The sequence below is a fragment of the Procambarus clarkii genome, chromosome 85, assembly GCF_040958095.1.
Source record: "Procambarus clarkii isolate CNS0578487 chromosome 85, FALCON_Pclarkii_2.0, whole genome shotgun sequence".
Classification (NCBI taxonomy): Eukaryota; Metazoa; Arthropoda; class Malacostraca; order Decapoda; family Cambaridae; genus Procambarus; species Procambarus clarkii.
In genome coordinates this window covers 23,017,649-23,039,948 of record NC_091234.1, presented here as the reverse complement: position 1 = coordinate 23,039,948, position 22,300 = coordinate 23,017,649, and the positions used below count along the sequence as shown (strand labels likewise).

Sequence of the window (22,300 nt, the reverse complement as noted above, 5' to 3'; positions counted from 1 at the left end):
CAGACAGACCCCTGCCAGGCAAAAGGAAACAAAAGATATATCCGGTAAAAGCACAACATCCGCAGGGGAACAGAACTGGCCGCAATGCGTATATCAGACAGCCTGCACAGTATCTTGAGCCCCAGCCATCGACGACATTACCTCCTACTCAAGGTCAAACAGGAATAAGAACAACCCCAGCTGATCCCAAGAGCGGCATTCCCCTAGCAGCAAAAGGACCACGCTGGAGGTAGTGTCCCGAACGGCTCATAGAAGATAACCTTAAACCACAAGGGCAGTACTTACAGGGAACCTAGGGAAGGTGGCCTTAGGTACATGCTGCCCCAGTACTCTTGTGTTACTCCTGTCTCACACACCACCATACAATACAACACCGCTATGGACAGCACTGCTCAGAGGATGGAGCCAGAGTCGATCGACTGCCACCAAACACTACAGCCTCTGAACTGGGGTTGGGAAGCCAGTGCGGTGCCTGACCTGGTAGATAGCAGACATAGACTGCTTCCAATTACACAAAGGTGTCTATAGGCCAATGCTCCTCGTGCCTCTCTGAGGAGGTCAGGTTCCGGCGTTGGGCCCCGTTAGAGCTAGAACTCAATCGATTGCCACGGGTCTAATATATACAAATCAGCCCGGTATAGCTCCGGGGAGCCGGAGGAGCTCTCCACATAAAATAAAATAAAAAAATATTTGTAGATTTTTTACAAATAAAAATATTTTAAATTGAGTGAGAATTGCATCCATCAAGGGTTAAGTATTCACACCTGAATGGCACTGCATATTATGCAATGCCCTTCAGCGCTCAACAGTGTAAAACACTGAGGAATTACCAACCTGAGTGAGGGTTGCCGAGGTGCCGTCTGCACTCCTCACCACCTCGATGACAGGGTAGCCCATCTGCAGCGTCCACGTGTCCATGATCATCTTGACTGTTGTGTCTGGGGGCAGTGTGCCGTCTTCATGAGCAGCCTCCTGTCAGGTACCGCCACAAGTCATCTTGTTCAGCGTTGGAATACTTCCTGGAAGCGAGTATAATGAGTGAGTATAATGTCAGTCTCAGATTACATTATAAGTCAAAGCATTTTGTAAACTGTTATAATAATTTAATCCGGGTATCTTGTGAAGCTTGTTTAATAAACCATCAATCTCTTTCTCTTAAATTTTATACATTATTTTTGTCATTACTAATTCCAATATTTTTTTATTCTGCGCCAGACTTGTTACCAACTGCAATAATTGTTGGGAGATTTTTGCAGCATCAAGTACGGAAAATCTCGCTAACTTTCACTGTTCTTAACTTACACTGATCTCCACTGCCACCCTGACCAGCCCTGAACCATTATATATCTACTGACTTGTCACTCACGAAACTCTTGCTTGTGTTGACACCCAGTCATGACCTAACACCCGTGATAATGCCTCTCACCACTGGTAAAGACCTCAGACGCCTCTTACCTGTGTTAGTCTGTGGTAATGACCACAGACTAACACATCTCACCACTGATCATAATCACATTTGCCTCTCACCACTGGTAATGACCACAGACTAACACATCTCACCACTGATCATAATCACTGATGCCTCCCACCACTGGTAATAACCAGTGACCCATGACAGTGACCTGTCCACTCACCTTCCCTTTTGTCTTAATGTTCGCCCTACCACTCTCCGACCTGCTATTATTAGCTCGCTCTGCTACCTGTACGATCTTCTATATCTGCTCGCACTGCTACTAGTAAAACCTGCTATCTGCTAGCTCTACTACTCGTTTGTGACGATGTCAACGCCATCTGTGGAATGCACCTGACGGGGCAGAGCCCCGGCCCACCTCCACGTGACAGAGAACTGGCGACCTTGCCAGGATTCGAACCCCGGTAGCCAAGAACTGGGAACTTCGCCAGGAAGCGTGGATCAAGCTACAGTGTGGCCCAAATTTCAAGACAAATGTTGCCTGGGTACAAATACAGTGTGGCCAGTGAATTCAGTGATACTGCTACTCAACCAGCTAAGGGACTGAAATGGTGAAATTAGTGCCTACTAACTTGTCTGTGCTGTCGTGTATGCTCAATGATATAGAGATGGAGGAGGACAAAGTAAAGAAATTTATTGACACAAGGGACGAGAGAATTTTGGAAGAGTGTACCAATGTGGGAACCGACCTGTGAGATTTATATTTATTTAATTTATATGAATATATATAGAATTTATATTTACGTTAATTTATATACTTCGATAGCAATTTGTATAATGATAAGTGGACTGTATTTCTGCAATAATCTCAATCTCACAAATCGCTCCTCTACACATTAGGGGGGGTTTATTAGTTTATATATATGCAGCCAATCAAACTACAGGAATAGACTACATACATTGAAAAGGTTCCTTATCTTATAGTACAGCAGGTTAGTCCACCAGGTATAACTAGGGTGTAGACACCAAATTATCCTCTTTGAGGTAGCTTCCATCACCCAGTAACTGGTGCACAAAATCTTGCTTCCTCGTCTTGACCTTTAGTTTGAGGCGATTTCGTGATCTAACCGGGTCACCCTATATCCTGACATTAATGGCCATAAATGAATGATAAACGGGTTTCGGATAGACACTTAACTTGAATTTGTAGACAGCGTGTTGATAATGGTACACTTTTAGTTTCCATAACACTACGTCCAAGTAAATTTAACAGGAGCCGAATTTGCTCCCGTGAGCCTCTGGTCTAGTATAACAATGATGGCTGCCCTCCTTCCTCCCTGACGCCTGGCTTACATTGTCCAGATTTCAGAAAGTGATAGAAGGGTCACATTTACTCTACTTTAATATTGATAATTAAGTTAATTTATATAAGATGTTTTTATGATGGTAAAGTCCAAAGACTAATGTATTTAAGAATAATTCCCACCATAATAGGTGGTGAATTATAATAGTATGTGGTGATGATATCCCGTTTTCTTTAGACGGTAATTCCACTACAAGTTACGTTTTCTATGGGTTAACTTGTTGGTAATACAGCTATTATCTTTATGATATATTAAATGGTGTCGGATTTTCCGACATAATTCCCCAGGGGCTGCTCACGGGTCGAAGTCCTAATTAGAACAGACGAACACCGATACTCCTCCTTCGAATTATTACATTAATTTGATGTTAGTAGTTAGTAATCACACATTTGTGCGTCTGTTCGTACAGGACGGATGTCCCGTACTAGAGTTGCAGGGGTTAGAAGTCTAATGCGATTTCATTTCCCTGTCAACTCTTGAAAGGCTAATATTCAAGCCTAATTACATATTATTTAACCCAGAAGACTGAATGTGATCAAGTACTACAGTCAAGTATGATTCAGGGACTGCAGTGAGATCAGTGACATCAGATATAACTTGAAGTTTCTTCAGGTAACTGGTCACTGATATATAAACACTGAGGCCCATGGAATACATCTTGATTAAATAATAAATGTATCAAATCAGTCATCAGATTTATTGGGGTTTTAATTTAGTTAATTGATTCAGAAGATTGAATAGCTCATCATTAAAGTAAAGTATGGTTCTGAGACTGCAGTGGGTTCAGTGACATTGGTCGCAGTGACTTGTAGCTGTTTTAGGCTACTGTTCACTGATTTGCCACTGAGGCCTCATGAACTCATCTTCAGCTTCAAATGATGATACTAACATCAACCTCTGTTGGTATAGTCAGCTGTAATCTCCTTAGTATAATGCTACTGGAGAAATATAATCAGCTGACAAATTTAGGTTTCTACTGGTATTGTTTATCTGCAGGCATAGGTCTCCTCAGGCTTGATACTGGGCCTGAGAGTAATTTACCTCCTGCAGAGTTTAACATGGTTATACCCTGATATGTAGTAGGGCTACCGATGAATCGATGACAATAGTCTGTCCCTACAAGGAGACCGAAGTCGGTGAGGTGATCAGACTTAATATTATCTGCCAATTTTATTCCTCTATTTCTCAGGAATTTGGCTGTTGCTCTCAGACCTTGAACTTGTAGGTCTACTGGTATTTTGTCCACCACAATGGCTTGTACTCGACAGACGTACCTGCCTAAGCGTACTGATGGTTGTACCACCTGGTAGACTTGAGGTCCTGCATCTGTTACAAACCCTGAGATGTTGAATGACGTCTGGGCTACAGGCCTTAATTGTAGTTCATCTGCCAGCCTTTTAGTGATATATGTTCTCTGGGATCCTTGGTCAAACAACCCTCGGGTATGGACCTTGGCCCTCTTATTCAGGATGGTAATTTGGGCAGTAGGCAAAGTCGTATTACCTTTAGACTTTGCCGAATGGACACTCTTTGTTGGTTGCACCTTGCAGTACTGTACTGAGGTGGGAATGCTATCTTCCACCTTGGGGTTTGGAGACGTTGTTTTAGTGTGTCTGCCCAATGCTGCATGGTGCTGACCTTTGTTACACCTATTACAGGTGTATAATTGGGTATCACAGTCGTTGATGTTATGTTTCCTGAGGCACCTCGTGCAATGTTGCAAATCTTTGAGTCGCTCAACACGGGCGTCACTATCAGGATAATTAGAGCAGTGGTACATTGAATGTTTCTCATTGCAGAACAAACATGTTCCATAGCTTCCAGTACCCTTTGGTGTCACGTTCTTGGGTGACACAGTAACTATAGGCTTGGAGGGTCCCACTGCATATACGCCCACACTGCTACTGTTCCACTTTGGTGTTGAATTATATTGTCTAGATTGATTTGGAGTACCTTTGGTACTCTGTGGTTTACTATTATTGGTTTCTGAGGGTTTACTTGGTGGTTTTAATTTGTCATGTGTTCGTAATTGATGAACTACTGACTTTAAACCTTCAGATATTTCATTCATAGATAAGATGCTTTTATTGTAATGAGCACTCATTTGTCTCAATATGTCCCTAGGTATTTTCTCCTGGACAATTATTTTCAAGACCCACTCAGCCCCGTTTGTATCTGCTGTCAGGCTGAGGGCATTGATCAATGATTCTACCTCCAGCTTGAAGACTTGGAGTGAATCAGCTGAAGCCTCCGGTGGGGGTAAATGCAACAGCTCATGAACTAAATGTGATGTTCTTACTTCTGGATCAGCATAATTATCCTTGAGGAGTTTTACTGCCAGATCATAGCCATCATTAGTTAATCTCAGATGGGATACTACTGTTTTAGCCTCACCTGATAATTGACCTTGCAAATAAGAGAATTTACTACTCCTTGGTAAAGATTGTTTTGAGTCTACAAGGTCAACGAATTTGTTCCAAAATTCGTCCCAATCTTCCTCATCTTTTCCTGAGAAAGTGGGTAAATTAATTGGAGGGAGTCGAGCTTCTGCTTGACTCGTATTAGATGCAACTGTTGTTGTTGTTGCTGTTGCCTTGTTCTGGGCAATTAATTTGACATAAGGCTGTAATGTGGCTTGAGTCTGATCTTCATAATTCGCAAGATCAACCATAATGTCGTCTATTTCTGTTTCTGATAAATTGGTGTTGGCAAGTTCAGCCACATATGTTGCTATTTGGCATTTGATTTGCTCAAATTTACCTGCAGCTGCTTGATAATAGCTTTCCAGGTCAGCATAATCAACTGTTGATTGTTGTGACAAATCTTCACATTTCTTGATCTGTCTTGTTAAGTGGCCTTTAAGACCTGCAAGGGTTCTTTTCATTCTCCCTGCATTATCCATACTGGTTCGTTGGTGAAGCCTTGTGGGGCTTGTACTTGGGCTGCTCATAATACTGAACAAACTCTAATGATAGCCTAGGGTAAATGCACTCACTAGGCAATAATCCTACCTCTACTAGAGGTTAGCACTTAAAATTAATACACATTATATATATACAATCATACACACTAATGATTTGAGTGATAAACCAGTGTCACTGGAAGTACCTTTAGGTTAGCTCTTCTATATCACCCTAGGATGGAATAGACACTAATTAATCACTCAAAGGTGTAATGATCATAAGTAAATTATTATATATACAACTCAACTCGAGTTGATAAAAATTACACCCAAAATAGGGTCTGCACCATTCATTAATGGTGTTAGGTTGTTGAATATAGTACAACTGACTATGGTAATAATGGGACTAGGATGAGCAATAATAGTTCAACTAGTCATATCCTACCCTGTTGTGGGTTGGCAATTAGTAAATATTATACTGTGATCACTAGTGCAATATATATTAAATAATTCTCTATTTTGGAGAAATAATATACACAATTATTGATAATAGCCTCTTAATTAGCCTCTATGAAACTTCTAATATTATCAAGAAGTATTAAATATTATTAGTGACCTCGCGAAATAAACTCCACAAAATTCGTAGATAATCTCTCGCGAAATGTAACACCACGAAATCCGTGAACAATATCGCGAAGACACAGTCACTAATTTGGCTGGCTTCTATATTAGCGCTGTCATTTCACAGAATAACACTCCACCAAATGTGGAGTGTACATAAAACCGCTGACGAAGCTGAACTGAACTGAGCGGGGCTCGTGAACTCGCACGAGTCAACGCCGCCGTCATTGACTGGCTGGCCTTTGTTTAAATAACACTGCACTAGTATATTTAATGAATCCACTGGTTAACTGGTTCATCCGGTACTAAGATGACCAAATGTGGGTTCAAAGGATCAAATAATCCGTCATCCGGTTCGAAGATGACCAAATAATGTGGGAACCGACCTGTGAGATTTATATTTATTTAATTTATATGAATATATATAGAATTTATATTTACGTTAATTTATATACTTCGATAGCAATTTGTATAATGATAAGTGGACTGTATTTCTGCAATAATCTCAATCTCACAAATCGCTCCTCTACACATTAGGGGGGTTTATTAGTTTATATATATGCAGCCAATCAAACAACAGGAATAGACTACATACATTGAAAAGGTTCCTTATCTTATAGTACAGCAGGTTAGTCCACCAGGTATAACTAGGGTGTAGACACCAAATTATCCTCTTTGAGGTAGCTTCCATCACCCAGTAACTGGTGCACAAAATCTTGCTTCCTCGTCTTGACCTTTAGTTTGAGGCGATTTCGTGATCTAACCGGGTCACCCTATATCCTGACATTAATGGCCATAAATGAATGATAAACGGGTTTCGGATAGACACTTAACTTGAATTTGTAGACAGCGTGTTGATAATGGTACACTTTTAGTTTCCATAACACTACGTCCAAGTAAATTTAACAGGAGCCGAATTTGCTCCCGTGAGCCTCTGGTCTAGTATAACAATGATGGCTGCCCTCCTTCCTCCCTGACGCCTGGCTTACATTGTCCAGATTTCAGAAAGTGATAGAAGGGTCACATTTACTCTACTTTAATATTGATAATTAAGTTAATTTATATAAGATGTTTTTATGATGGTAAAGTCCAAAGACTAATGTATTTAAGAATAATTCCCACCATAATAGGTGGTGAATTATAATAGTATGTGGTGATGATATCCCGTTTTCTTTAGACGGTAATTCCACTACAAGTTACGTTTTCTATGGGTTAACTTGTTGGTAATACAGCTATTATCTTTATGATATATTAAATGGTGTCGGATTTTCCGACAACCAAGGCCCAGCTCCAACAAGTGGCAAACCACTTTGGGATTAGGTTGAGGACGACTAAGGTAGCGGAGCGAAGGATAGAGATCGTGGCACAGCTCACAGCTCGAGAGGAGGCGACGGGAGAGGAGCCATCTCAAGAGGAGCCGTCCCGAGGAGAGCCGTCGCAAGGTGAGCCGTCCCGACTAGAGCCACCCCAAGCGCCTTCCAGTGTGGAGGGAATTCACAGTGAACATGGGAGCAGTGGAAGGTCCAGCTGTAGTAAGAGAAGCCTGCAACTAGAAATAATGAAGATGCAACTGGAAGCCCAGCTGCGACGAGAGGAGAGAGAAGCACGGCTGCAGCTGCAACGAGAGGAGAGAGAAGCACGGCTGCAGCTGCAACGAGAGGAGAGAGAAGCACGGCTGCAGCTGCAACGAGAGGAACGTGCAGCTGAGCTGCAGTGAGAGGAGCATGAGCGAGAAGCGCGGCTGCAGCTGCAGCGAGAAGAAGGAGAGAGACAACTGCGACTGGAGGAGATAAAGGCAAAGAAAGAAGTCGAATTGCGTCGTGTTGAACGTGGTCTGCCCTCACTGCCTGCACGGCGGGATGACCTCAAGGTAAGGGAACGTGACTTACCTACGTTCGAACCACAAGAAGCTGAGGCGTTCTTCGAACACTTTGAACGGATAGCAACTCTGAAGGAGTGGCCGGAAGATGATTGGGCTGCTCTGGTCCAGGGCAGGTTGACTGGTGAGGCCCGGGAAGCCTACAACATGCTGGACCTAGAGGAGTGTACTAGTTATGACGCGATTAAGAATGCGGTGCTCCACTCATTCCGACTGACTCCGGAGATGTACTGGAAGCGGTTCAGAGAGTGTACAAGAGCGTCGGGGAAGTCTTACGCCGAGACCGCCAGGGATATGGAACGGAAATTCCTACGATGGTTGAAGGCGGAGGAATCGGAGTTGGCGGATGATATCAAACGACTGATAGTGATGGAGAAGTTTATGTCGGTGCTCCATCCTGAGTTGCGAGTAAGGGTGAGAGAAGCAGGTATTAAGGACCTGAAGGCTGCAGCGGACCGAGCCGACATGCTGGAGGAGGCACTACATCTCAGGAGGGAGGGGCCGCCCAGACACTCGCCTTACCCCAGGTCGGGAGGGAACCTTAGGAGTTCAGGAGGAGCGAGGACGGGTGGGGACTCTCCCAAGAGTAGTGTACCCTATGAAGTAACGTGGTTCAAGAGCTCAAGGGACGCGGGGAGGAAGCCCCAAGCTGTGAGCAGTGGACCTAGCTCGGGAGCAAGTGCTGCAGTCCCGGACACGACGACAGGGAGTCCAAGGAGGACCCAGGGGACGTCTGCAAGTGGTACTGCCAGGGGGACTGGCGAGTGGCCGCCCAGGGGAGGCAGCCGATGCTTCAACTGTGGTGTGAGAGGACATTATGCCCGCGAGTGTGAGGAGCACCAAAGGAATATAGGACTAATGTTGGAAGAGGAGAGAGTGTTTGTTCGCACCCCATATTATAGTGGACCCAACGTGAATGGTTGGGAAATGAAGTTGGGTAAACATCCCTTCGTTTTCAGGACCAACGTGAAGTTTGGAAAGTCAGACCCAGTGGAGGTTGCCGTGCTTCGAGATACGGGTGCTGACATAAGTATGGTAACCAGGAGTATTCTCCCCAAGGAATTTAATGATTCACCTGTGGGAGTGGTGAGGATATACAGTGTGGGGGAGGAATACAGGTTGCCACTTCACGAAGTACAGCTGATTGCCGACTGCGGAGTCGAGAAAGCTATAGTAGCTGTAGCCCCTAAGTTACCCCTAGAGCATGTACAGATGGTGCTGGGTAATGACCTCGGAGGAGGCAGGATACAACCCGATTGGGCCAGGAGTGCCTATGTTGCAAGCAGCGGTACAACCCTGCCAGGTGAGGTATCGGTCGTTCCAGATGGTAGTGAGGAAGCCGACTTCGCCAGGGGAAACGTCGCCAGAGACGACGACAACGAGGGCGAGAGTGCAGAGAGGTCGTCGGAGATCGTGGAAAACCCCGACGAGGACCTCCGACTAAGCCTGATGATGCGTGTGGAGGAGTGGCGAGGAGCAGCTGTACAAACGCCTGGGGCGGTGAAGAGGCTGCAGACCGCACTCCCTCCACACAGAAATGTGAATAAAGTAAGCTCAGTGGATGAGCGAACGGCAGTGAGGGGCAGAGTGGAGGAGCCACGACGCAGTGCACCCTATGCCAGCCAGATGAATAGTGGTAGGTGCAAGATGAACCACCGTGGTGAGGTGAGCCACAGGGAGGTGGATGAGCCCAACCACGAACCGAAGAAGACGTCTGCAGGGAAGAGAATCTCATGGAGGAGTGAAAATGTTCGTCGGGAACGAAGGAGCGAATGGTATAGGAAAGGCAATACGAAGAAAGCAGGGAATATGTACACCCAGGGTAGGCGCCAGTCTAACCAAAGGGGCATTGGGCCATCGCAAAAGCCTAGTGTGGAAGAGGGGAAGCTGCTGGATGGAGTACAGGTGACAAGTGCCACTGTGAGGAGACAACGCACCTATGGGAGAAGAGGAACCGAGAAGAGAGAAGATTGGCGAAGAGATCATGAGAGGAAACGTGGAGTACCTGTAGGACGCAGTGGAAGTGCAAGACTATCTCGGAGTGCACGACGTGGTGGAGGCGCTGCATGCACTGAATCTTACAGTGGTAACGAGCCGTTGGAGTACACTCGTAGCCACCGGAGAGAGGATTTCTTGTAGGTGTTCAGGGAACACCCATCACACCCGGTCCTATGCGAGGTGGAGATATAATGAGGCAAGTGACTGGCAAGGTGGTACGAGCCACGTCACCAACTGGAGGAGTGACACTTCAGGAACGGAGGGAGCAAGAGTATAGGTTGCCCTCTTGAGTGCTGCTCTTCCGATATGACTCTTATTTTAAGGGGAGGGGTATGTTACAGTGCCCTCTCCTATTTCTTTCGTTTGCCCGCTCATATCAGCTCTCCCTACTGATTCTCTGAGGTTCAGGGAGTCTATTGATATATGTGGCGACCAGACCGGCTGCCAGTTAAGGGAGAAAGTTACATTATAAGTTGTAAGTAAGGGGAAATTGGCGCCCTGATATAAAATGAAAGAGTATCCCCTACTGCAGATACGACGTTTTGGAAGGGACACTAGCCGATCGCGGATTGGCCGACTTAGGTCGCGGGCGACCAATCAGGGCCCGCCGTGACGTCACCGAGTGCCCCGGGCGGCGCCAACGTCAGAGTTGACCTGACCTTGGAAGCGAGAGGACGCACCTCGGTCAGCTCTCAAGGATTTGAGGCTCTACAAGCCTTTCTTAGTGGATTAGAGTGGGCTATCGCAGCCCATCTTACGTATTGGAGACCCCGCGCTTCTGGGAAGCAAAAGGGAACCAAGTTTATTGAGCAAAAGAGTGCCAAACTTGGAAATATTCGGCGACGACGCTGGACGTTGGGGGCCTGGAAAGGTGCGGCGGGCAGGCCTAGCTGTGACCGGGTCACATCCACTGAGGGTTTTGGAAGGACGACACCGTGCCTAGGACAAGGAGCAACGCCTTGTGGAAGGGGCGAGTGTGGGAAAATAGTGATAAGCTCAGCGCCCATCGATGAACTAGGATTAGGGTAGCTGAATCTCAGGGATTGGAACGGCGACGACGCGAAGGCTCCACGACACCTGAGGACTTGTGGAACGTTCCTGGATCGTCAAGGATCGACTCAGGAAGCGTGGGAACCTCACACCATCGAGGGACAGGCGTCGTGAGCCAGGAATGTAAGGTAGATCATTTTCCCTCCCATTACCCCTTGTGTGAGTAGGCTAGTTAGGCCACAATAGTTACTTATGTATGTGGCAACAGGACATTAATACTTTAGTAGTAGAATAGGCTGCAAGGCAGCGTGTGTCCAGGACTGTCAGAGGGGACAGTGTGTATGGATGGCAGGACAGTGAAGAAGAGGCGCCGACGTGGTGAAGAGGCCCTCCTGTGAGAGAGTGTGGGACTCCTGTCTTTCTGCCCAGTTGAAGGAGTGTTGGAGGTCGTGGAAGAAGAGGCTGACGATCTCCAGACTTATTATCCTTATTTTCCATATTCATGTACTACTTGTGATTGTATGTGTGTTCATGTAATTTGCATCAGTAAATTCACACATTTTATCACTGTGTTTAAGTGTGCCTCCATTACAATATTTCTCTATGAGCATACACGAAGGTTATCATAGTACCACCTAGGGAACACTACGTTCTCTATAGAAGTTCTTATTGCCTGGAGAGTGGTAAAGACAGCATGGACCTATATAAAAGTGTACCCTTAGCTATCCGATCAGTATCAGTGCCTGAATGGTGGAAACTAGTAACGTGGTGGCTAGAGAGGGGTAAGGCCACACAGACCTTCCTGGGAGAGTACCCTGGGCCGACAGTCTAGTAGCAGATCTATGGGAGTAGCAATCTTCTGGCTACAAACAATATATAATACACCCACTGAACTGCATTGCTGGGGTGCAGACATAATAACCCAGCTGGCGACCTTGTTAAGAAGAAGATAGAGAAGACAGGCGGGAAAGAGTTCCTGCAACCTTTTTGTCTGGCAGGCAAGACTCAGGGAGGTTATGGTTATAAGGTTTGCCTAAGTCTTCCTTCACTCCTCCACGGGTCTAGGCCGGAACTGTTAACAGTAGTTCCCCCGTGTTTGACTGAAGGGCTTCCAGGGTGAATCAGTGGCACCCCTTTTGTGGTGGAAGCAAAGACCTGCAGAGGTGGGCATTGTTGGTCCTCTCCTGTGTGACCGAGGAGACTCCGGTGAATCCCGGGAGTCGAAGGGGCTGAGTATTCGGCCTTTTGAGCCCTTAGCAGCCGAGTGCAAGCAGAGCCCCGGCCCACCTCCACGTGACAATATGTATATATATGTGTATATATATATATATATATATATATATATATATATATATATATATATATATATATATATATATATATATATATATATATATATATATATATATATATATGTCGTACCTAGTAGCCAGAACGCACTTCTCTGCCTACTATGCAAGGCCCGATTTGCCTAATAAGCCAAGTTTTCATGAATTAATTGTTTTTCGACTACCTAACCTACCTAATCTAACCTAACCTAACTTTTTCAGCTACCTAACCTAACCTAACCCATAAAGATAGGTTAGGTTAGGTTAGGTAGGGTTGGTTAGGTTCGATCATATATCTACGTTAATTTTAACTCCAATAAAAAAAAATTGACCTCATACATAATGAAATGGGTAGCTTTATCATTTCATAAGAAAAAAATTAGAGAAAATATATTAATTCAGGAAAACTTGGCTTATTAGGCAAATCGGGCCTTACATAGTAGGCCGAGAAGTTCGTTCTGGCTACTAGGTACGACATATATATATATATGTTGTACCTAGTAGCCAGAACGTCGTACTCGGCCTACTATGCAAGGCCCGATTTGGCTAATAAGCCAAGTTTTCATCAATTAGTATATTTTCTATAATTTGTTTCTTATGAAATGATAAAGCTACCCATTTCATTATGTATGAGGTCAATTTTTTTTATTACAGTTAAAATTAACGTAGATATATGACCGAACCTAACCAACCCTACCTTACCTATCTTTATAGGTTAGGTTAGGTTAGGTAGCCGAAAAAGTTAGGTTAGGTTAGGTAGGTTAGGTAGTCGAAAAGCAATTAATTCATGAAAACCTGGCTTATTAGGTAAATCGGGCCTTGCATAGTAGGCTGAGAAGTGTGTTCTGGCTACTAGGTACGACATATATATATATATATATAATAATATAATGCACTTCAGAGCAAGAACAACAATTACTGACTGGCCATTGAGGTAGTTGGTGATGCCCTTCCTGAAGGTCGACTCCGTCAGGAAGTTGTACATCATGCGAATAACAGATGAACCTGTGAGAATATGATTACCATTACCTTATTGAAAAATTATGATCACTATGTTTAGTAATAGCTTAAACACCAGACAGCACTGAAACAATTGCTGCTCTTGCCAAACTTGCATTTAATAGTTATAAATATTTTAGCCAGAGCACTTTACCTGTCAAGAGTACATTTGGCTGAATATTATAAAATATCAGTTTGTACACTACAATTTAAATTATGTTAATTTTTTAATAATGACATAGTCGTACTGGACATTCTGCATCGTATCTTGAACCTGTTTAAGACTCATTTAATACGAATCGTATCCAAAGAGGCGGAATCTTTGTTGTTCACTATCTGACTATTCGCTATTACTAGAATCTGCGAGTTCAAATACCTTAGAATGACAACGAATAAACAGTCATACAATACGACCATTATATAATTATCATTAGTTTTTTTAATTTTTGTTAAATTCTGTTAGACCGGCATGAACTGTCGGAAAATCCGACACCATTTAATATAACATACAGACAGATAATAATTGCTGTATTGTATAAACAAGTTACCCATAGAAAATGTAAATTGTAGTGGAATTTCCGTCTATAGAAAATGGGATATCATTACCACATACTATTATAAATTCACCACCTATTATGGTGGGAATTATTCTTAAATACAATTAGTCTTTGGACTTTACCACCATAAAAACATCTCATATAAATTAACTTAATTATCAATATTAAAATAGAGTAAATGTGACCCTTCTATCACTTACTGTCATCTGGACAATGTAAGCCAGGCGTCAGGGGTGAGGGAGTGGGCAGCCATTGTTTGTACTTAGACCACAGAGGCTCACGGGAGCAAATATGGCTCCTGTTAATTTTACTTGGATGAAGTGTTATGGAAACCAAAGGTGTAATATTATCAACACGCTGTCAACAAATTCAAGTTAAGTGTTCTGCCGAAACCCATTTATCTTTCATTTATGGCCATTAATGTCAGTGGATATAGGGTGTGCCGGTTAGAGCATGAGATCGCCTCATACTAAAGGTAATTAGCCCAGGTCTTCATGGTTCCATGTACAGTGTTTTCTCTGATATACCTGTCATATATTAGGATTCTGGCTTTACAGCTAGCGCCCTTTTCACAGATCAAGACGAGGAAGCATGCTTTGTGCATCAGTTACCAGGGTGATGGAAGCTACCTCAAAGAGGGAAAATGTGGTGTCTACATCCTGGTTATACCTGGTGGACTAAGGCCTGCTGTACTATAAGATAAGGAACCTCTTCAATGTATGTAGTCTAATACTGTAGTTTGATTGGCTGCATATATATAAATTCAATTAATATAAACCCCCCCTAATGTGTAGAGGATCGATTTGTGAGATTATTGCAGAAATACAGTCCACTTATCATCATACAAATTGCTATCGACGTATATAAATTAAATAAATATAAATCTCACAGGTCGGTTCCCACATGAACAAACAACATATTCTATTAGACAGGAAATAATAAAATCATGCTAGGTTTGACTGGAAATAAGAAACAATATTCTCGGTTGAAATCAGAAATAACAAATAATAAGTTATTTCTGGTTAGACCAGAAATAACAAATGTAGAAAATATCCACCAATTTATAGCATAACAAGTTAATTGTGTTCTGTTGATCACGAAATTTCCCCCTAGCAACAGCTAGCTAATCTAGGCTGCCTTAACGTTATGACAAAATCTGTAAACTGTCCATCTAATGTTTACTTTTTGGAGTATGAATTACTGTTTTAATGCTATTTTTATTTAAATATATCTTAATTCAGGCATTTAGATACTAGCCGAAATAAATAGCTAAATTCGGTCAAAGTTTATAATTATAATGAGCTAACCGGCACTCCTCCACCCCCCAAAACTCCAGTGGGAGCGAGGACATAATCTTAAAGATGGTTGCCAGATCCAAATTGCTAAAAGTAGCGAGCTGACGGTCAAAACGTAGGGAATTTGCAAGTAGAGTAGCCCAATTTTTTGTTTAGTCAAATCAAATCAAATCAAATGTTTATTCAGGTAAAAGTACATACATACAAGATGAGTTACAAACATAATGTTAGATTTCTAGATAGCGACAGTACATACAGACAGACGACATTCAAATTTAGTAAGTTTATCTTTCTTCTTTGATAGAACAGACTTGATGCTCATCTGCTGATGGCTTACCTCCGATATATTTTGTCTGTGTTTTAATGTTTCAATGTGTTTCTTTAAACCACTTCTATGAGCTCTTATCTCAGTTCTTCAAACTTTACAATTATGCCTTATTTCCATCTTCTTTCACTTCAGCCAACCACTTTCCAAACACGGGATCCTTAAGCCAGGACATCGGAAACGCTTTCTGGTATTTAAACCACTTCCCCATTTTACACTTCTTTATCTTAACACTTAAGCAAATTCTGAAAGTAACAGCGGTAACTTCTTTTCTATATGCGGTAACTAGTGTCGAACTATCCTTCTGGAGGTCAGAGCCACACTAACAATGAAAGCACAGATGAAGCTGCCAAGTTCACTATATGCTAATCCGCTCTAACGACAGTCATTTGATTCTTGGAAACACCTAAAGAGAAACCTAATATTTACAGTAGGCAACAGTGGGAGGTCACTTAACATAGACAGTACCCGGGATGAAGTATTAAAGGCAATTAAGGTTGGGAATCTATAGCCTGTGGGAAGATTATCTTGCTTTGCGGTTACTTTTTCTTTGGGAAGTTCCTAGGATCAACGTCCCCAGGGGGTCGGTCTCTGACCTGGCCTCCTGCGGTAAGTGGTCTATTCAATCAAGCTGTTGGACGCGGCTGTGATTTGTACACATTACATTACAAAAAGCATAAAAATCATCATTGAGTTTCTTAATAACATTAATAGCCCAAAATAGCCCAACTTGTTTTTAAAGTAGCCCAAAAAGTCGCAAGAAAGCGAAATTAAAAATTTGGGAGCGCAGGGCTCTGAAAAGTAGCCCAATTCGCTACTTGTAGCCCAATCTGGCATTCCTGATCTTAAACACCAAGTCTCTATACGACTACTTTTGATGGCCGCCTTCTGATCACTACAAGTTGCTGGGCAGTTGTTGTCAACCCGGCGTGGTGTGTGGACCTGGGTGTCTCTGCTGACGTGGCATGCGTCCCGTGTTTCTCATGAGGTACTTCTGGAGCCATGACGGTCTGCAGTCATGGAGGGGCCTCTGTCCCCTGTCCCCAGGCTGGCCACAATTAGCCTGGAGTTTTCCGGGAATGCTTCCTACCACGCAGTAGAGGTGGTGTTACTTGATATGCTACGTGTTCCTGTGGAGTCTGTGTGTGGTGTGCAGCTGCTTGCTGGGAGGCGGGCGATTGTCAAGTTCGGTTCCGCAGTGATTTACCAGGATCTCGTCACGCGCTATGATGGCCGATCTTTCAATCTTCCTGTAGATGGTGGGTCAGTGACCCTCTCTGACTGTTGTTGTGCCACGACGTATGTAGCGGTGCATATGATGCCCTTCGAGTTCCCTGAGGACCTTCTACGTCAGTAATTTGCCCGTTTGGGCAGGTCCTTCATGTGAGGAAGAATGCCGTCCCTACCGGGAAGTGGAAGGGGGTCCCATGTGGGACCCCACACTCTCGCCATGCGGCTCAGGGATCCTATACCGTCCTCCATCGTGCAGTTGGGGTTCCTGATTCGTGTCTTTCACGCAGGACAACCTAGAACATGTTTCAGGTGGGGCCTACCGGGTCACCAGGACTGCGGGGTGTGGGGAGCGCCGGGTCACCCCTTTTAACCTCTTCCAAGAGGAGGATTTTCCGCCATTGTCGGCTCCGGACCTGTCTCCAAGTGCTGGAATGTGTGTTGCTTCCCTGCCGGCTTCTACCCCAGTGTTGGATCCTGCGGCTCGCCTGGGTGCGGATGTGGGTGGTGGTGTGGATGTTGCCGTGGGGGTAGGGGCTGCCCCCTTTCCCCGCCTGAGTCGTCCCTGCCCCTGCCGCCCCTGCCCGCCCCGTCTCGGCCGCCTCTGCCCGCCCCGTCTCGGCCGCCCCTGCTCGCCCCGTATCGGCCGCCCCTGCCTGTTCCGTTCCTGGATACGGTGTCTCCTGTCACTCTGGATATCCGCGAGGTAGCTGTCTCCTGCAGTGTGTGGTCCGGTGCCCCCGGCTGTGGAGACTGTGGTTCTCAGGGGCCGGGCTTTGAAGGCGCGCCCGTCGGAGAGTTCTGCTGAGATACGAGATAATGGGGGTGATAGCTCGGACGACCGTCAGCCTGTCTCCACGCGCTCGAGGCGGGTTCCGAGTGTCTCCCCTTCGTGGTGTGCCTTGGGTGGAGGTGTGAGAGTATGATTCTCCGGCGCCTCCCGCCGTGGTTGGCGGTGCTGTGGGAGGGCTCTGTGCTACCTCCTGTGTTGCCCCATGCTTCTACTGCTGTTGCCTCCCAACAGTGGGAGATTGCTCCTTGCCGATCAGGACCTCAGTCATGGTCTTATGGAAGGATGTGCGCCTGGGGGGGGGGGGGGTCTGCTTCATGTGCCCAGTGGCAGGGGCCCTGGCGGGTCTGTGTCCTCTGCGGGTCCCCCCAGTGCGAAGCCCCATGAGAAGACCAGTGAGAAGCCTCATGCGCAAACCAGTACGATGCCCTGTGTGGTGCCTAGTGCGGTGCCCGGCGCGACGTCCAGTGTGAATTCAAGTGCGGATTCCGGTGCAGAACCCCTTAGTGTGGAACCCTTCTCTGTGATCACGGCCGCTAGGGGCGTAGTCCCTAAGTCGCAGGGTTTGGAACTGCACTTGGGATGACAGGGTGTGTCCGGTCCCGTGGTGCTCTTCAACTATTTGGGTGCCACGGATAAAGGAGTTTATTTATGGGGTGCCTGATTTGATGCCTCGGCCTTGTGCGTCTCCTGGTCGACAGGTGGCCGAAGACGTCCAGCTGATTTGGGAGGCTTACTTGTTGCGCTTTCCTCCGCAGGAGTTCCCAGATAAATATCAATAGTACTTGTGCTTGATTTGTATACTCCCTGTCTTTTGTTTTTGTTGCCGTGTCTGTTATATATATGTTTACATCCGTGTTTTGATTCGCCTCGTTTGGGCGTTGTGTTTGTGTGTTTGGTTGTGCTGTACTGGTTGTTTCCTGTATGTGCTTTATGTGTTCTGTTGCTTATGTTGTTTCTAGTGCTTTGGGTGTGTGTTTGTGTGTTTTCTGGTGTCTGTGTTTGTGTGTGTTTTTTTGTCGGTTCCTGCGTGTTCCGGTGTTTGTTTTTGTTCTTGTTTGTATGTGTGGGTGTCATTTCATTATGTTTTTCTCGGTCCCTGCGTGTTCCGGTTATGAGTTACAGCCTGTCTTGGCTTTTTGTCCTTTCCATGTGGCCCTTCAGGCTGGTTTTCTCCCTATTGCTGTATAGTGTTCTATTCCCATGTTTCTTTGCCGCGGGCTAGTACTGTGTAAATATATATGTAATTGTTATTATGTACAATATCATTTCAGTGTTATTTGAGTGTTTCGTGTTGTGTTCTTGTTTTTTCAGTTTGCTTTGTTATCAGTTTTGTGTTTCCTTTCTCTGTTGTTCTCATTTTTTGTTTTTGTGCTTTCATGGATCACTGCTTGCTCGGTATTTTGTCAGACTGTTATATTGTATTTATTTTGCTTTATCAATAAAAATAAAAAATACAAGTTGCTGGGCGTTTATACCTAAACAACATCGTTACACACTCCGTTAAGGAATTAGGAAGATCTTCAGGGGTTAAAGACTAAAATAAACTGTGTACTGAAAGAATGCAAACGAATAGTGGAGAAAATAGACATTTCAAATGAAGAAAATAGATATTAAGCTGGAGAAGACATTATACTTCGTCACGGTTGATAACTGTATAACATACATTAATACATCTTTAGATATGGACTTGTTTTGGAGTGATTAGATACTAGTGTCAGTTAGAAGTTTATTCTGCAATGTTTTGGGTACTGTGTGGAGGCATCGCTTGCAAGCGTGGGAAAGAGTTAATAACTGTGGGGTGCTGGAGATGGTCTGACGTGTGTTCGGAGGTTTAGAGATATGTCTGCATTTTTTTGTCTGTTTATGTTTTAGTAACTGCTTAATTGATCTGGTGAGACAGTTACCCAAGTAATACCATTTATGCATCCTTAATTGACTGTAATATTATGTGTAGTGCTTTTGCCGCCCCCCTATAATGTCATTAACTGTCAACATCAAACAACACATGTCAGACTGTCAGCACCATACAACACATGTCAGACTGTCAGCACCAAACAGCATATGTTAGACTGTCAGCACCAACAACATATTGTGTAAGGCTGTTGTTACGGACCCGAGCCCAACGTCCGAGCACGGAGCAGTGACGACCACGCCATCTGTGGGTCAGCTCCCGAAACCCTTTCCAAATGGACGGCGCCATCAAGTGAGGACAGGAAATAACAGCCACAAGGGCTAGTTTCCCGTCCTAATCAGCTCATAACAAAGCCGCTGCTGACCTCTGGTGAGGTGGCGCTCAGACAGCAACGCCATCTATGGATTGGATAGGTGGGCATTTGGGTCTGAGCTGGTAAGTGACGTGCCCTAGTGTGTAATCGTTACTGATGACGTGTCTGATTACAGAGTCGACCTGGGACTGCTGTAATGAACGTTGGATCAGTCTACCCAAGGCAGCCGACTTGTCTCAAAGTGTTTGCTGCAGCAGCTGTGAGTCGCCCCCCCCCCCCCGGATGAACACTGTGGTGTTACCCTGCCTGTGACATGGCAGTTGAGGGATTGTAGTACCCGGGACTGACTGGTGGAGACGCTTAACCACTGGGGTGTTGAGGCAAGGAGAGTGGTCTGTGGGGATCACACGAGGCTCCTGACTAGGGTTCGCGACCTTAGTATCGATCGTGGAGTGGCCTAACCAGCGTCGCTGTTTGGAACCTGCCAGCTATCTGCTGGACTTGTGGTTGACGGCCTCCACGACGGTGCCCCCAGTAGAACTGTGATTTGGCTGGCCTGTGGCCAGGGTAGACTCAGAGGATCGAAGGATTCGTCGTGAGGCCACAAGAGGACCAGGAGCTTAGCATCGTGAGCACCGCGAACGTCTAGAGTCTTCAGAAGAAGACATTGTTGTACATTCTAGTGTTTATACCCCCCCCCCCCCCCCCCGTGTAATCTTTTATATAGTATTTATGGTGACGGTGTTAATTATATTATTAAGTTTTTGCCTTTATTTCCCTTCCCCTTTTATTTTACTTGCGTTACAGGATCGCATCCCTTGAAAGCCACTACTAGCTTGGGGCCGGATACCCTACCTCTAACAACATCAGAGAAAGAACCCGGTTGCGACCCGAGAGGGCCGTAACAATAATAAACATGTTAAATTGGCAGTAAAAACATGCTATGTTAGTGCGACTTTAGCAAAGTATATGCTAAACTGTCAAGACCAAACATATATTAGACTGACAATAATATACAATATATAAGGGTAGACTAGCTATATATAGTGGTAGACTAGCAGGAACAAACATATGTATAACTGCCAAATTAACATTAATACTCTCCAGGTGTACATGTATGTTATCTTAGAAATGTTGCATGTTGTATATTTTCTAAATGCACACAAAATAGGATTTTAATGACTGTATAGGTTAGGTGGCGATGGGAAGGGATAAGATTAATTGGACTTTTAGAGTTAATATACTAAAGATAGACTGTGAAATACAAACATATTTTTCCCATTCTCTATGTCAACTAATTTTTAAAGTTATTCAGATCAATAGAGATATATAAAACGTATGTGCCACTTCCACATAACCATGTGATGTTTACACCACTAGGAGTAGCTGGTAAATAGTCATGAAACTTCACTATACAGTTTAGGTAAAAATAATATGTTTAATAGTTATATCGAGTGTAACCACTTACAGTTCATTGAATTTATCACTAGATTAGTTCCATATAACCTTGCACAAATATTTTATTTCACTTCGTGAATGTGAAATAAACGTCTCTTACTCTTACCTTTAGAGTAAGAGATGTCGTCAAAAATTTGATCAATCTCAGAAGGACTTCCAACGGGGATGCTGATGGGGTGGGAGGACTCAAGACTGTCCAGCTCAAGCACGTCTTGAAGATCATTTGACACAAACTGATCCCACATCCTCCAGGACGGCTCAATCTACAGAAAAAACTTGTTCATCGTTGTTGCATTTCATTGTTGAATTGAGAAGAGAGACATGAAAATTAATTTATATATTTCAAAACAATTACTAATCAAATACTGGATGAAACAATAACATTTTAAACTACTTCTCATTGGGTATTTGCATATTTTAAGCAGTTTTCAAAAGGCATTCAACCATTTTAACTCCTTATGGATCTGAGAGAAACATGAAAGAGAGACATGAAAATTAATTTATATATTTCAAAACAATTACTAATCAAATACTGGATGAAACAATAACATTTTAAACTACTTCTCATTGGGTATTTGCATATTTTAAGCAGTTTTCAAAAGGCATTCAACCATTTTACATCCTTATGGATCTGAGTAAACCTTATCCATGATCCAGGGATATAAGAAGATGAGACCTTTGTTAAGAATGGGCATAATCCCGCCTCAGCTCACGTGATTGGTGCCAACATTTTCCATGAACGAGGCGAACCCTTCATTGAGCCAGAGGTCAGTCCACCAGTCAGGGGTGACCAGGTTGCCGAACCACTGGTGGGCCAGCTCGTGTGAGATCACGACCACCACCTGCTGCTGGTCGTGAGCCGAGGACACTGCTGGGTCGAACAGCAACGACGACTCACTGCAAGGTCAGGAATGTTTGCAAAATG

General features: G+C 44.3%; 1 protein-coding gene across 1 annotated transcript in view; it reads right to left on the bottom strand.

Annotated features, from left to right (window-relative positions):
- LOC123746672 (uncharacterized) overlaps positions 1 to 22,300 on the bottom strand; it is a 237,022-nt gene that overhangs the window by 40,562 nt on the left and 174,160 nt on the right. Inside the window, 5 exon segments of the mRNA XM_069316905.1 lie at positions 835 to 972; positions 974 to 1,019; positions 13,417 to 13,498; positions 21,482 to 21,638; positions 22,089 to 22,272. Coding sequence (XP_069173006.1) covers positions 835 to 972; positions 974 to 1,019; positions 13,417 to 13,498; positions 21,482 to 21,638; positions 22,089 to 22,272 — 607 coding nt within the window.